At 44.0% G+C, this 15,487-nt stretch overlaps 1 protein-coding gene across 5 annotated transcripts in view; it reads left to right on the top strand.

Moving 5' to 3' along the window:
- LOC128840783 (dual specificity phosphatase 29-like) overlaps nt 1-15,487 on the top strand; it is an 87,041-nt gene that overhangs the window by 9,807 nt on the left and 61,747 nt on the right. For 3 of the 5 annotated variants that reach the window (XM_054035186.1, XM_054035187.1, XM_054035190.1), the window contains exons 2-3: nt 12,606-12,797; nt 13,398-13,618. In XM_054035186.1, coding sequence (XP_053891161.1) covers nt 12,607-12,797; nt 13,398-13,618 — 412 coding nt within the window. In that variant the 5' untranslated portion in view covers nt 12,606. Of the gene's footprint in view, nt 1-3,156; nt 3,245-11,981; nt 12,205-12,605; nt 12,798-13,397; nt 13,619-15,487 lie in introns of those variants that run through there. The other 2 variants (XM_054035188.1, XM_054035192.1) reach the window with 2 other exon arrangements.

Here is a 15,487-nt window from a genome sequence, read left to right as displayed (position 1 = left end):
CCAACTGAGGGCCACAACCCCCAGCGGAGATGCAAATAAACATCATGTGAGCAAACAACCAGTGGTCACAACACTTGCTAACTGGGACAGTGGGAGGTCCCATTTAGATGAGAGTGAGACACCTAGGGGCAGTCCTGATATGAAAAAGGTTGAGAGAACTATTGATATAAGTGAAATGAAGCCATCTGGTCACTTACAGTCCAAAACAAAATCAAAGTGACACATATTTCTTCTACCAGGCAAGGGCAGTTGTATTCCCTATAGGAGGCCAATGGAGATTTATTCTGGCATCGTGATCATTAGACTGTAACCCACAGGATGAAAGAATCACTTTGGAATGTAGCAAGGGCCTGATTTTGCCCCTGCTCATAGAATCATAGAAGATTAAGTTTGGAAGAGACCTCAGGAGGTCATCCAGTCCAACTCCCTGCTCAAAGCAGGACCAACCCCAACTAAATCATCGCAGCCAGGGCTTTGTCAAGCTGGGCCTTAAAAAAAATCTAAGGATGGAGATTCCACCACCTCCCTAGGTAACCCATTCCAGTGCTTCACCACACTCCTAGTTTTTTCTAATATCCAACCTAGACCTCCCCCACTACAACTTGAGACCACTGCTCCTTATTCTGTCATCTGCCACCACTGAGAACAGCCTAGCTCCATCCTCTTTGGAACACCCCTTCAGGTAGTTGAAGGCTGCTATCAAATCCCCCCTCACTCTTCTCTTCTGCAGACTAAATAACCCCAGTTCCCTCAGCCTCTCCTCGTAAGTCATGTGCCCCAACCCCCTAAGCATTTTTGTGGCCCTCTGCTGGACTCTCTCCAATTTGTCCACATCCTTTCTGTAGTGGGGGCACAAAACTGGACGCAATACTCCAGATGTGGCCTCACAGTGCCGAATAGAGGGGAATTATCACTTCACTCCATCTGCTGGCAATGCTCCTACTAATGCATCCTGTAGCGGGGTCCCTGCTAAGCCCACCTGGCTCCTGCCCCTGCTGGGCTGAGAAAGTCACTCAGAGTCTTTTGTTGCAGTGCTCACCTGGTGCTTTATTTTACAAGTAGCGTTCCCACCACCTTTTCACCACAATACACACAATCCTTTTCTGCTTCTCTACCAGCAGGAGAGAGGGGACAAGCTACTCCTCCCTGTTTTCCCTTAGTGCAACTTCCCCTCTTCCCAGCTCCTCCCTGGCTTCCTTTCCCTGGGGCTTTTATCCAGCCCCAGCCTGATGAGGCAGCAGCTGTTCCAGGTTCCCCAGTCAGGGCCAGGTGATCTACCCAGCTCCAATTCACCTCCCTTAATTGGAGCTGGAGTGACAGAGGGTTGGCTAAGCAGCTTTCTGCTTTGCACCCTGTCACACAGCCCAATATGCCATTAGCCTTCTTGGCAACAAGGGCACACTGTTAACTCATATCTAGCTTCTCATCCACTGTAATCCCCAGGCCTTTTCTGCTGAACTGCCGCTTAGCCAGTCAGTCCCCAGCCTGTAGCACTGCATGGGATTCTTCCTTCGTAAGTGCAGGACTCTGCACTTGTCCTTGTTGAACCTCATCAGATTTCTTTGGCCCAATCCTCCAATTTGTCAAGGTCACTCTGGACCCTATCCCTACCCTCCAGCATATCTACCTCTCCCCTTGCTGAGGGTGCAATTCATCCCACCATCCAGATCATTAATGCTTGTGCAAATCAGGAACAATGCCACCAGAGTCACTATAGTTACGCCCGCGTAAAACCTGCATACAGGAGGCAGGTTCAGAATCCTACTTCCAAAATTTACCCCTATCTACAGGAAGAGCCAAATTTGATCAAGCATCACTTCAAGTAGAAGTCTTGAAGTGGGAAGAGAAAATGTTCTAAATGAATTGTATAGTCTCAAATAATTTGGCTCGATGAGATAAGCATCCTATGTTTGGGGGACTATCTAAATTAGAGGTGAGCCTCAATGAACTGAGATCCAAATCTTCTCCACGTTTGGATGGTTGGAGTCCATACTAGGAGGATGTACTAGCCATGACATTTGGATCTGGATGCAAATTTCCCAAAGTTCAAGGGGATGGAATTGGAGCAGGAATTCCAAACCAAAACTCTCAACCTTTCCAGGCTCCAGCCACTCTGGCTCCAATGCATAAAATGTCACATGGGACAAGGGATGATTTGCCTTATCAAACAGTGAAAACTGAGGCTCCCCCAATTCTAACAGAGCTTGAGTTCACCTCAATAAGCCTATTGCACATAATTCACCATTGGCATTAATCCAATGGTAGAAGAAGTTGTAGGGTAGGTAGGACTCAGGCAGGCATTTACTATCATGACCTCCTACAGATTTAAAGAAACAGTGCACATATCCTCACAGCACCCAGGCATTTTTCCTGAAAGAGAAGTCAATAGTCCTATGAAATTCTCTGAGATTACTTAGGCCTGGTCTACACTGGGGGAGGGGGATGGGGGTTGATCTAAGTTACGCAACTTCAGCTACGTGAAGAACGTAACTGAAGTCTACGTACTTAGACCTACTCACCGCGGTGTCTTCACTGCGGTGAGTCAACAGCTGCCACTCCCATTGACTCTGCCTGTGCCTCTTGCGGCGGTGGAGTACAGGAGTCGATGGGAGAGCACTCGGGGGTCGATTTATCGCATCTAGACTAGACGCAATAAATTGACCCCCGCTGGATCGATCACTGCCCACCGATCCAGCGGGTAGTGTAGACATACCTTAATTGTAGTCTAGAGATCTAATGCAACAATGTGGCAGCCCACATAGGGGCCATATTATCATTTTTATCACAATCCAAAACAGAGAGCGACAGAAAACTTGGAGCAGAGCAGCAAAGCAAGTAAATCTCTGGGTTTTAAACTTAAAATGGCAGCATATACCTCTCCTGTCCCCACAAACCAAACCTCCCACTGAAGTCTGTCTTCCTAAATACCACTTAAAGTTTGTCTGTAAGGCCAGTTTGGGTGAAGGGCATGAACTATAGACTATAGCTGTGAGCAAACCTATGAAAAGCACCTCTCCATTTTTCTTCATTTGAAATACCAGCATCTGAGCTGGGCAGGACAGTTGTTGTTCATGGTCACACTTTTAATGCAGACTGAAGTGCTTTACAGAGAAAATGTTTGAGATCCCTGAATCACTAACAGTTTCTATCTTGCAGTTTTGTGCTGCTGCTCATGACTATAGTATCTGATCACCATCCATGTAAAGTAGACTTCAAGGAGTGTCTGGTTCCTCTCCTTTTTCAGGTAATGGAAAGCTCCGCTGGGGTAGGATTTGAAGTTGTGACTGTTGTTTTGGTTATGGTGGGAAAGGTTTATTAAAGAGGAAGCAATTGCAGCATTTCCTAAAGGTGGGCAGACTGGATTCATCTCCTCTCCTCCAGACGTTTGTTCCTCAGCCAGATCCCCTGGAACAAGAATGCATTTTTAGCTGGTTCTCACATGTTTCAACCTGGGCATTGTCCCGGAGGGATGCAACTGTCCTGGTGGTTGGTGGAAAGAAAGGTAGTGTGTAACACAGCTGATCCATCCCTGGCTTTGAAGACTGGGACCAAGGCATTAAACTTGGGAGTAGAAGCTGACTGGGAGCCTGTGGAGTGTCTGTGGCATGGGTTTCATTACGGAAGAAATGGCAGATGCATTTTGGACCAGCTAGAGCCTTTGGATTTTTCACATTCATAATCACCGTATCTGAAGTTGTACCAGAGCCTAAGTGTTTCACTTTGCTGCTCAGGTTGATGGGAATGGAGGGAGCTCAGCCAGCTCCCAGAAGCAGGGCTCTGTTGGGATGCACGTGCAGTCATTACAGTTTCTGTTCCAGGCCGCCATCCTGCAGCCATTCTCCTGTACTTGCTCTGCCAAAAATCCAACTGTCTTCAATGGGCTGAAGGGGGACTGACTGCAGGATTTGGCCCATGCTGCTTCCTTCACTCCTCTGCCAAGAGCTAAGTTCAGGCCCTCAGGGCTCTGTTTCTCTCATGCTCCAGCTGATGACCTCATGAACACCTAGCACAGGGGAGGAACACAGCTCCCTGCACAGCTTTAAATGTTTGTGTTTCCTTGCAAATGCCAATGGCATCATTGACACCTAAGGGCCTGACCTCCGGTCTTGGCAGGTAAAAGTCTTTTGGGTCACTTTACCTTGGGGTTCCTGCTCTTGATGAATATTTATTTAATGATCGCTAGATGGCTGTAATTAAAGTTACTGTAAAGCACGGTCTAAAATGCACTAGTAATAAATTCTTAATAGCTGATGCTATAACAAGCAGTTACAAAAAATACATCGTAACGTGCAGATTGTTAACACAATGTCTGGGCCTGTTTAATGCAGGTCTTTAAATAGTTACAATGCACACTATTAAAGTGGCACATAAAATTCGTAACTAGTAAATAAAGGGCCCAATTCAGCAACAAAATATTTCCAGGCAGCAGGGGTGCAGAAGCCATAGAAAATTGATTTCTGTGTGTTCACTGTCTGCCATGCTCCCCATAGCTATATGTTGCGGTCCATATTGGGCCCAAAATGCCTACTCATACAATAAAGGGAAATTTTCCTCCCACAGTTGAGTAACAGATTAGACTCCTGATTCTGCAAACCCTTGCTCATGAGTCAGCTTTGGACAAGTCTGTGGGAATGCTCACAAGAGTAAGGGCCCAGTCCTGCAAATCCTGTTAACCTCACCATAGCCATATAAATTATCTTAATTCAATGTCTTAGCAAAGAGGGTCTGGTGTCCTTTTCTAACCCAACTCACTCAGGACACAAGCCCAAGCAGCCACTTCAGTATCTTGCTTTTCTTGGTCAGCCACTTTCTATACTTTACAGAAGCTACAGCTCCTTTTGTTCTGGTCTTTCACATCCTCTTTCAGCTACATTCAGACAGGTGCCCTCAGGTTACTTACTGGGGAATGGCAGAGCTGGCTTCGGATCAGGCCTTAAATCTTCCTCTTCCAGCATGGAAGTGGTGAGATCTTCCCACTCAGCACACATACACACTCATTCTCAGGGCTCTGACACCCATCCTCTTCTGGACAGGAATTCCATAGCCAGACTCCCTGCTGATACTGGGGAGGGGTGTGTGTGTATGGAGTGTACCTTCACAGTTTGGAGACATCATTGCAATCCAACTTACATTACCTGACGAAGCCATGTTTTAACAGCTATTTTGTAACCCTGCCAGTAGACTGAGTGCTCACCATGGCAACCAAGAAGGAAGGGGCGCAATAGTTGTGTAACCCTTCTGCCAGGTGGAGCTGGCAGCAACCAGGGCCGGGTTCAATATCTAGGGGTTCCTTTTCAACAATACCACACAGAACCAGCTCGAGCCCCCACCCAGTAACCTAGGACAATTACACGCTACCCCTGGGCACCTCTGAGAGGCAATACTTCCCCACTCCCAAGAACAGAGTCTGAGTGTAGAAAATAAACTTTTAATGAAAGGAGGGAAGTCACCAGATGCCAGAAGCAGGATTCATAATCATAAAACTGTGAGCAGGACACTCACCCCAGAGCGCATGGGGCAATGCCTTCCACCTCATGTTCAGGATTCAGACATGTATCTGTGTGAGTTCACCTCCCACCTGGGGATGAAGGCACCTCGCTTGCACTTCCTTGCTGCCTGGCCGCCCCGCCAGCCGCTCATTCTGCTCGGCGCCCTGCCATCCACTCGTTCACCAGCTGTCAGTCACCTTCTGTTGCAACCTCTGCACATCAGTCTCTTAGTAATTTTCAATTCTTTGCAGGCTGGGCAGAAACACTGCCCCATTTCAAGTGATTTCAGCTCTCATTTGAGCACTTTAACATAACAAAGAGGCTCCTAATGAAGCCTATTTAGCTCTTTCTTTGAACAGTGGGAAGGAACAGGTTAAACCAGACCAGGGACCCTTAGAGAGAGTCCACACCTCCTGGCTGGGACAACTGTCCCCACCCACTTAGTTTCACAGGGCTCTGGCATTCAAGCCCCTGGCTTAACCAGGTCCTTTCAGCTGAGGATGACCCCCTCATTTGGGTCAGGTTAAGCACAGTTCTGCTCCCCTTTATTCATATAATAATGACAACAACATTGGTAACAGCATTTTACTACCCCTGCATTCAGTACTCAAGTGATTTGTACACCCAACACCAGCCAAAGTTGATTATTTTGAACCACACTGCTCTATCTGATGGATATCTAAGCAGAGTAGGTGTGTTCATGTAAATACAGTTTGCTCCTGAAGTCTTTCCCACTCCCAGCTAGCTCTCAGGGGAGAATTCATTCAGATCCTGCTTACAGTTGGAAAAATGGTCTCCCAAGCCAAGAGGAAGAGGGGGAACTCCCATGTACTTTTAACAGGGGAGCAAGGGCTGTGTTCCCCTGAACTTTAACCCCTGACCATGACCTTCAATGCAGTGTAGGTAACTTCTTTGGTGAGCCCATTTTCCACTCTAAAGAACAGCAACATCAGCAGCTGTAACCAGACTTTGCAATTAACCACAATATTACTGCACAATAGAGAGAATCCGCTCCATGCTCTCCCCTTCCGTGACCACACACACACACACAATACTCATCAACAGAGATACAGCAAGTAGCTGATGTCACAAGAACATCTGATACTCTATAGAGCAATATAGACCCATCTGGAGGGACCATGTGCTGTTTTACTTCCTACAGCATTCAAGATCAGCAGGTATGATCCCAGCTGACTAGCCCACAGAATCACTGAGAGAGGAAAAGAGAGAGATCAGGGAGACCTATCTGAGGCATGGTTTACAGAAGGGCTGTCTCTCCACAATTCCAGCTGAAATCCATGGGAGCTGGGGCAGGCTCAGAACCTCTGAAAATCAGGCCAGATAGTGATGCCCTTATTGATGTTTGGATAGTACACCTTACTCCATGAATACTTCCACTGCATTCAGTGGGACTTACTCCATGTGGAGTAAGGGCATCCCAATCTAACCCTATATTGGGAGAGGCCACTTGCTACCAGCATAGTATCCAAGGAGCAGACAGGCAGATGTTTTATTCTCATCCGTGCAGCTCTATGTTGTGTGAAGAGTGATCTAGCTCACATTCCTCCAGACATTGACACCACATTGTATAGAGAAGACCAGGCAATTCTGCAAAGTCAGACTAGGGCATGTGGTCATCACCTTACACAAAATGCACAGCTGGTGCTAAACTTGTCCCTACTGAATTTGGAAATGCTATTCGGGTTACATCCTCCAGCTGCTGAAAAGATTTTCTTACAGACAGTTGGCTGCTCAAATACCTTGTGCATCCCTAGAAACAGCCAATGTCTCAGCTTTCAAACCCAGCCAGTCCTACCTCAATCATCACTGTAGTTGATTCATACTATTTCCCACAGCACTCCCAGCAATCGATAAATTATGGCTCCAGTGAGACTATCGGGTTAAACGGCAAGAAGGAAGAATGATGACTATAATATTTGCCATTTGTGTAGAGACGTAACAGATAAAGTACAAAACCTTTCCTCAAACATATGTTATCATGGAGTAATCTTTCCAATGGATAGGTTTTCTGCAAAGCATTTGTGACTTTCTAAAGCACAACTGTTAGCAGTGGTGTTGTGGCGGTGTTGGTCCCAGGATATGAGAGAGACAAGGTGGGTGAGGTAATATCTTTTATGGACCAATTTCTGTTGATGAGAGAGACAAGCTTTCAAGGTACCCAGAGCTCTTCTTTAGGTTTGAGAAAGATAGTCACAGATAAATACAAGGTGCAGCTTTTTTTTTGTTTTGGTTTGGGGGCGCAAAAAAACTGGAGCCAGCCCTGATGACTGCAGAGGTATTGGCTACCTACTTCACCTTGAATGGTCTCTTGCAACATATGCTAATTACTTATGCTAAACAATCTGTTCCACTTTGTATTTAGCTGTGACACTAAGTACCTTTCCAAGACCTAAAGAAGAGCTTTGCATAAACTCTAAAGCTTGTCTCCTGGTCCAATAAAAGCTATTACCTCACCCACCTTGTCTCTCTAAAGATACAACTGGCACAGATCTGACATGCCCTACCTTGGCCAAACCCAGAGCTTCAGTCTGGTCTTTTACAATCATCTGTCAAACATAATCCAATTGAAGTGCATTCAGGTTGACTTTTTAACTAAAATGATAGGGTTACAACATGACCCAGCCAGTCAAAAACAAATCATGAGTAATGTCTCTGCAGGGTGAACATTAAAGGCGTGTTTATTAAGTTGGGGAAAAGATGGTATTCTACAAATGCACAGACTGATAATTACTGATGGGATTAAAACACTTAACAGATTATTAACGCAAGAATAATGATGTAATGAAATTTTCCTAAAATTCTCCTCTATCCCACCAGAAAAAAGAAAAGTATAGTGAAGTGATGAGATGAAACTGTGCTAGGGCACTGGCTTCATATCCATGCAAAGAACACAATACCACCTACTGAAGTGCCAACACTATTTTGTGCAGCACTGTGTCATCTGCTAATATGGTGCGGCAGTTTGGTTCAGTACTGACTCAAAAGGAACAGTGTCACTTAGTCACTAGTCACCCTGCCCTATTATTTCCTTCCTTCCTATTTAGCCAAGTATGTCTACAGATAAATTGGGAGGAAAGTAATATGGAGTTTCAAAGGACTGGGATTTATGTTAGGGGACCTTACCTCAAAGGTCCTCTCCATATTGTGGCATGAAACCATGCTAGTTACACCACCATGCTTCAGGGCACCCCTGAGGGTATGTCTACACTACAAAATTATGTCAACTCAAAGTTATGTCAGCATACAGCCGCCGCAGAAAATAAATCACTTTTGCCTTGTGTCGGCAGTGCCCGTCCTCACCAGGAGCACTTGTAGTAACTGGACTATCATTGAATCATTGAGAGGTCATCTAGTCCAGTCCCCTGCACTCATGGCAGGACTAAGTATTATCTAGACCATCCCTGACAGGTGTTTGTCTAACCTGCTCTTAAAAATCTCCAATGATGGAGATTCCACAACCTCCCTAGGCAATTTATTCCAGTGCTTAATCACCCTGACAGTTAGGAAGTTTTTCCTAATATCCAACCTAAACCTCCTTTGCTGCAATTTAAGCCCAGTGTGGGGCATTGTGGAACAGCTTCTGAAAGCCAGTAACAGTCGTTGGAAGCAACACAGTGTCTACACTGACACAGTGTCAACCTAACCACATCAGCATGGACTCTACGCCTCTCCTGGAGTGGAGTTATTAAATTGGTGTAGCAAGACAGTTACGTCGACAGGAGCAAAATTTTAGTGTGGACACTTACATAGTTAGGTCAACGTAAGCTGCCTTGCGTCAACCTAATTCAGTGGTGTAGAGCAGGCCGGAATTAATGAAAATGGCATTCTTTGTTGCTTGTCTGGGTAGGAAGAGAGAAAAGGCCTTCCCACCCACCCAAATGGTGATGAAGAGAGAGACTCTACGGCATTCCCATGAGGAGAGTAAAGGACAACATATGAAAGGACTTCAAGGCTGCCATGAGACAAATCAACTGTCTTCCTATGCATATTACTTTTGTTACCCAGTCTTCCTCCTCCCCTTCATCCAGGCTCCCTTGTTTGTCTGTAAGCAATTTGGGGGCAGGGATTGTTGTTTACTACATATTTGTACAGTATCTAGCACAATGGGCCCCTGAACTGGTTGGCCTTTAGGCACTATCATAATACCGATGCTAAATAACATCAATAATTCTCCAGGAGTTGTTGGGCTAGGTGCTGGAATCACCGATGACACTCTGGCCTGTGTTCTGCAGGGGGTCAGACTAGATGATCATAATGTTTCTTTCTAGCCTTCAGATCTATTAAAGGCTTGCCTGATTGCACTTCTCCAGTTAACATATACATATATATATATAATTAAATTACATTACACAGTTCACCTAAAATTACTAGCTCTAGTATAAAGTGACTCAAAATTAATTTAAATATAGTGCTAAAATTTCTCTTACATGGTTGAATAATTACTGTGATACAGTTTCAATAAGGCAAAGACCAGAAATGTCTCATATGAATATCATTAAGAGCATCCCAACTGGATGGGCATTTTAAGACAATATACATGTAAAGTAAGCCATAAAACCAAGCCCACTACAGAAATAGAGTAAAAAGATTTAAATAAGCAATGTAAGATAAGTTAAACAAGCTAATCATTAAATATATATTTATAAATATTTTACAATAGCTTTGGATAACCACATTATTTACATTCCACGTGTGCTTAATGTTTTTAATGTACAGCCTCATTTTAAGCAACATGCCTAACTTATTTCAGCTAGACAAAATAACTTTATGCATGTCGTCACTTTTTTAAAGTGTGCATTTAAATAAATTGGTACAAAATTAATTTGCATGTATGTGAAAAAGTGGTAGACAAAAAAATTTAGTGTGTGAAAAAGTGGTAGACAAAGCTAGAGCTAAAATAGTTTGGAGTGAATAGTTTATTCAGTAAATTTTTCTTTTTCTGTTTGTAAATTTTCTGTTGGAAGCTACTTATTTTCTTGAATTCGTTCATTATTTAAATGATTTCTACAAGGAATTTTCTATCTATAGATCATTTGTGATCAACTTGCTACGAGTATTCTGTTTTTGAAATTTGAGCAATGATAGCTAGCTTTGATTGGACACAGAAGTCACATGACACAATTCTATTCCCTAGCTGGATAAATGTGAGTCTTAGAATCAGGCTGTAGTGGGAATATTTGTGTGTGAGAATTCAAGGTTTGATTTCCATGAATTTACTGTAATGCTTACTTTTTCAGTGAACATCCCTGTTTGTAAACTCATTTGCTGGAATACAAAATGGGTGAGACTACAGCTGGAGCTTACTTGAGGATTACTTACTTTGGAGGGATTCGCCCATTTTAGTTGCAGTCTCCAAAACTTTCAGTATATCTTCTCTTTATCCATAGGGCACGTACAGCACAAGGTTCCCTGTACTACCTGGTCGACATGCCTCTGCTCTCCTGGAACGACCACCTCTAGGGATACATCTACATCAGCGCCAATCCCAACATTTGTCTACCACTGATGCAGCTCCATCAGTCATAGCATTGGTGGAACTGCTAGGGAATGTAGGAGTGCAGGTGTTTTCACCATCAGGTCACACTCTGAACACAGTTTGACAACAGGGTGATAAATAAAAGCTCATGCATGCTCTGTTTTAGTGCTTACACCACTGGCAACTCTGGAAAGTACACCACTGGTTGACCAACAGTGCAGAAAAGCTAGTGTAGACGAGGCCCAGGGGCAGAAACGTCTCCATGGCCCATTCAATCCTTGGTCTCTCTGCTGAGGCTTTCAGTAAATTCTAACTGTGTTTGTGATATAGGTGTCTCTGCACTGTTATCCAAGAAAATACTCTCTCTATTTGTATTTTGATAAACTGCCCTCTCCTAATATAATTTAACAGTCCAATTCCTGGAGGGGCAGTATGATAAATTTTAAACCACCCTGTTTCCCAGATCTCATTCAGCAACACAATCTACACACAGCTACCCGGAATGCTCACAAGACAGCCTATAATTCATTACTACTGTATGGCTCAGAGAGGCAAGGTTGATAGGTTTCTTTGGCTCTCAAAGACTCAGCAATATTAATTAAAGTCAACCGAGAATTTTATGCAGTAGAGAAAGAAAGCGGAGGGGATGACAGGAAGCAGTAAATAAACAGAGGCCAAAACAGCTGAAGGAAGCTTATAAGGTCATCAGCTACACTAGAGTGGTCACCAGCCACGCTGCAAGGGATGGGATATGTCAAAGGAAGGGAAGGTTAGCTGCAACTATTATGAGATGGGAGGGACTGAGGGAGCTGCTATTTTTTAATGGAATGACAGATGGTTTGGTGGTTAAGACACAGAAAATCTGCTGCAGATTTCCTTTGTGACATCAGGCAAGTCATGTAGGTGTTTGAGATCACCAGCTGGAGTTAGGGCATGAATTGACACAATTAGATTCATTATGCACTGGAGGTGGAAGTACCTCTGAAGTAGCTGATACTGGGACTCATCAATGTCAAACTGAGGATATCAGAATAGGTGGAGCATGTCTGTTCTTATATGCAAATTCCTGTGTTCCTTCTCTTTCCTAAAGTAAGCAGAGATGGGCAATTTTGTAAAGGCTCCATATCTATGGTCAGTTTTGTTTTCTATCTGCAATTCCAACATTTATTTCAAGACTAGAAGTTTAGAGAGGAGAGAGAAAAGGAATGAAGGAGGAAAGTAAGTGAAATAAAATTAATGCTCTCCAAAACGCTAACATCTACATGTCTGTGAAGTTGTTCATTAGTCAGAATTGTTCTGTCCTGCTTATACTATTCCTTCCTACTATGGCAGTTTGTCATCAGGACATTGAGTATGACCACTGGAACTGAACTGTTCAGTGCTATCACAATACGGCCCTTACAGCTTATATTATTATTATTACTACTACTATTTATATTGCAGTAATAGCTAGGAGCCCTTGTCATGGATCAGGACACACAACACAGAACAAATAGATAGTAAGCTCTTTGGGGCAGGGATCTTGTAAGTTGTTATTGTAATTGTAGGTGAGTTTTTGAGTAGGAGGGAGAATGAAACTATATAAACGGGGGGGGTGTCTTCTTGATTCTGTATTTCAGAATGGCTTTCAATTCGTTATGCAAAGACGACTTACTGCGCCCCAGGATACGAAGCGCTTTGAGCCTGACCCCCAGAAGCCAGAGCAGTTACCAAACGCCACCTCTGACAGAGCTTCAACGCCTGCTGTGGACACACAAACCTTCCACTGGCCACGTGAATGAAGTCTGGCCAAACCTCTACGTGGGAGACTTGTAAGTGAGATTCTCCTAAAGAACCTGATCTCAAAATGAGACAAGAACTAGGAGATAAACGGGGGCTCTGTCAAAAGAAATCACTTGAGAATGGAAAGTTTGGGAATCATCAGCTAATGGGGGCCCAATCCTTGGGTCTGGTTGAACTATGCCTAGGGCAGGGGAGGAGAAGGCAGCTTTACACCATCTTTACCCCTCCTTTAATCCTAAGGCCTAAAGTGAGCATGGACCACATCTCCTCTGTGGTCGTACAGAAGCACTGTATCAGGACTGCATCAGTACAGCAGCTAAGCATGCTACCAGTACTTAAATAATAACGATACTTTTTTAAAGTTTGCTTTGAAAAAAATTGTTTTTTCCAATGAAAACCTGAAAGAAACATGATGGAAACGAAAAATTCACAAGAGCCAGTTTGTGCTGAAAAAAAAATATTGATGGGGAAAAATTAAGCCACACCAGTTTGCTAGTATTTCAAAGCACCCAGCGTCTGTAACCGATAGCAGCACAATTCCATTATAGTTTGGCCCAGAGGTTTGTGGGGCAGTGGGCAGAGAAATCCTTGCACAACCCCCTGCATACCCAAGGTGTTCTTTCTTTCAGATATACAGCTCGGGACAAAGAGCAGCTGCGCCGAATGGGTATCACCCACATTGTGAATGCTGCTGCTGGCAGATTTCACATTGACACTGGAGCTAAATTCTACAGAGACCTGCCTGTAGATTATTATGGAATAGAAGCTGATGATGATCCAAATTTTGATCTCAGCATTTACTTCTATCAAGCTGCCAGATATATAAGAGCAGCGCTGAATTCACCAAGAGGTAACAACACTGGCTATGCACGTTACGTGGCTTCAGCATAAAAACAAGCAGAGCAGGTCATCAGCTAGCATTCAGCACAAGCAGATTCCAAGTAGAGATGGGTGGGAATTGAAATACCTGGTCACACAGCCGCTACCCATAATCCCACAGCTAGTCTGGTAAGCCAGTTAGCCCATTAGCCATAAAGGGAAGGTGAATAGTTTTTCACTTAAACCTTAGCCCTGCCAAGAGAAGGAGACACAAAGCCTTGCTACAACTGAACTCTACTTCTATATTTTCCACTATGCTCAGAACTCAGCTGGAGCAGCCAGGCTGTGTGCTGGAGGAAAGTAAGCTGCACACAGTTACCGCCAGACCACAACATAGGAAGAAGGGCATCTTTAAGAGCCATCTTCACAGATCTCACAATTACAGTAACATCTCTGCCAATTCATGTGACGATTCAGTGCTCACCAGCACTCATAATGGCTCCCAGCACCTATAGAGTGTTCTGTCACTGGGTGTAGTATATAGCATGCAGAGCCATTAGACTAGCATATCTTTAAACCACAATCACACTCCCCTAGGCGAGTGCACTTTCTGCAGGTTACAGATCACAGCTTCTTTACATCTGGCCATTGGAAAAAATAGAGGCAAATTTAAAAGATGTGGCACTATGGGTGGGAATAAACATCTCCAGCCCTTATGCACCAGAAAGAAAAACTCATAAACCTCTCATGAGGAAAGAGAGAGAGAAGACTTGCTTTCAAACCCACAGTCTATTTCAATGCCAGGAAGCCAGTGGTCTGAAATATTATACGGCACAGAGGAATTAAGGGCCAGATTTTTCAAACACACGAGGTCTGCAGTTGTACACTCAGTGTTCAAAGTAGTTAGCATGATGGCAAATGAGGGGGAAAGGTGTTGTTACTTCTTGAGCTGTGTCGCCCCCTTTGGGCCCCCTAGGGGAGAGCAGGTTGCAACTGCTTTCTGCCAGGACAATCTCTGTGAGTGGGCTCTCTCTGTGCTCAGGAGGCATAGACCCTGTGGTGAATCCAGATAGTTAAGTGCAAATCTTTATTGGGAGGGTTTTCCATAGCACCACAAAGTTAAGTGATTACAGACTTGCACAAATGGTAATTATGCACCTAAGGGCCTGTTCTGTTTCAACAGTTGCAAGTTTTTACAGCAACATTGATCCTAAACACTAATTACTAAGGTAGGATGTATCTGACAGAAAGGTCCATAGCTACTACACTCTAGGGTTAGTCCTAAGCGGCAAAATTTGGACCTGGATTGTGAACACCCAGAAGTTCAGAGGCTATTTGGAAGACTTGATCTGGCCCATCATAAAGATTTACTTGGGCTTTGAAAAACTGAGGTCTATGTTTGGCATTCAAAACCACCACCATAGTACAGGGAGTTTGGATCTGGACCCCCTTCTACTACAGTGTGCGCTATTTACGAATTAAGTCAGCCCTCTGAAGAAAGGTAGAATCCGTTGTAAATCCATTGTAAATTCTAGCGTAGAGAATGTACAAAGGAATAAAACATGAGAACCAAGTTGACTTAGTGGCTCCCTTTCCCCCGGATGATGTTAGTACAACTTTGCCCACAAAGCCTTTCTGGGTACATTCCAGAATACTGAAAGTGGAACGGTTAAGAAAATAGACTATATTGCTGCCCCATGGAACTCCAGTTTGGGTATAAGGTAATCACAGCTGAACTAATCATAGCTAGAATTGATATTTAGTCCTACTGTTACGGCTATAGATATCACTTTACTGAACTCCCCGAGACCACATGCCAGCAGGAGTGCTGGGAATGGAGAGAAGACTAAATTAAAAAAAAAAAAAAAAAAAAACACAATCCAGCTGCTGCGGACAGTCA

Source organism: Malaclemys terrapin, chromosome 7 (genome assembly GCF_027887155.1).
Source record: "Malaclemys terrapin pileata isolate rMalTer1 chromosome 7, rMalTer1.hap1, whole genome shotgun sequence".
NCBI classification, from domain to species: domain Eukaryota; kingdom Metazoa; phylum Chordata; order Testudines; family Emydidae; genus Malaclemys; species Malaclemys terrapin.
The sequence above is the reverse complement of the archived record's forward strand: the minus strand, read 5'-3'. Positions and strand labels throughout refer to the sequence as shown.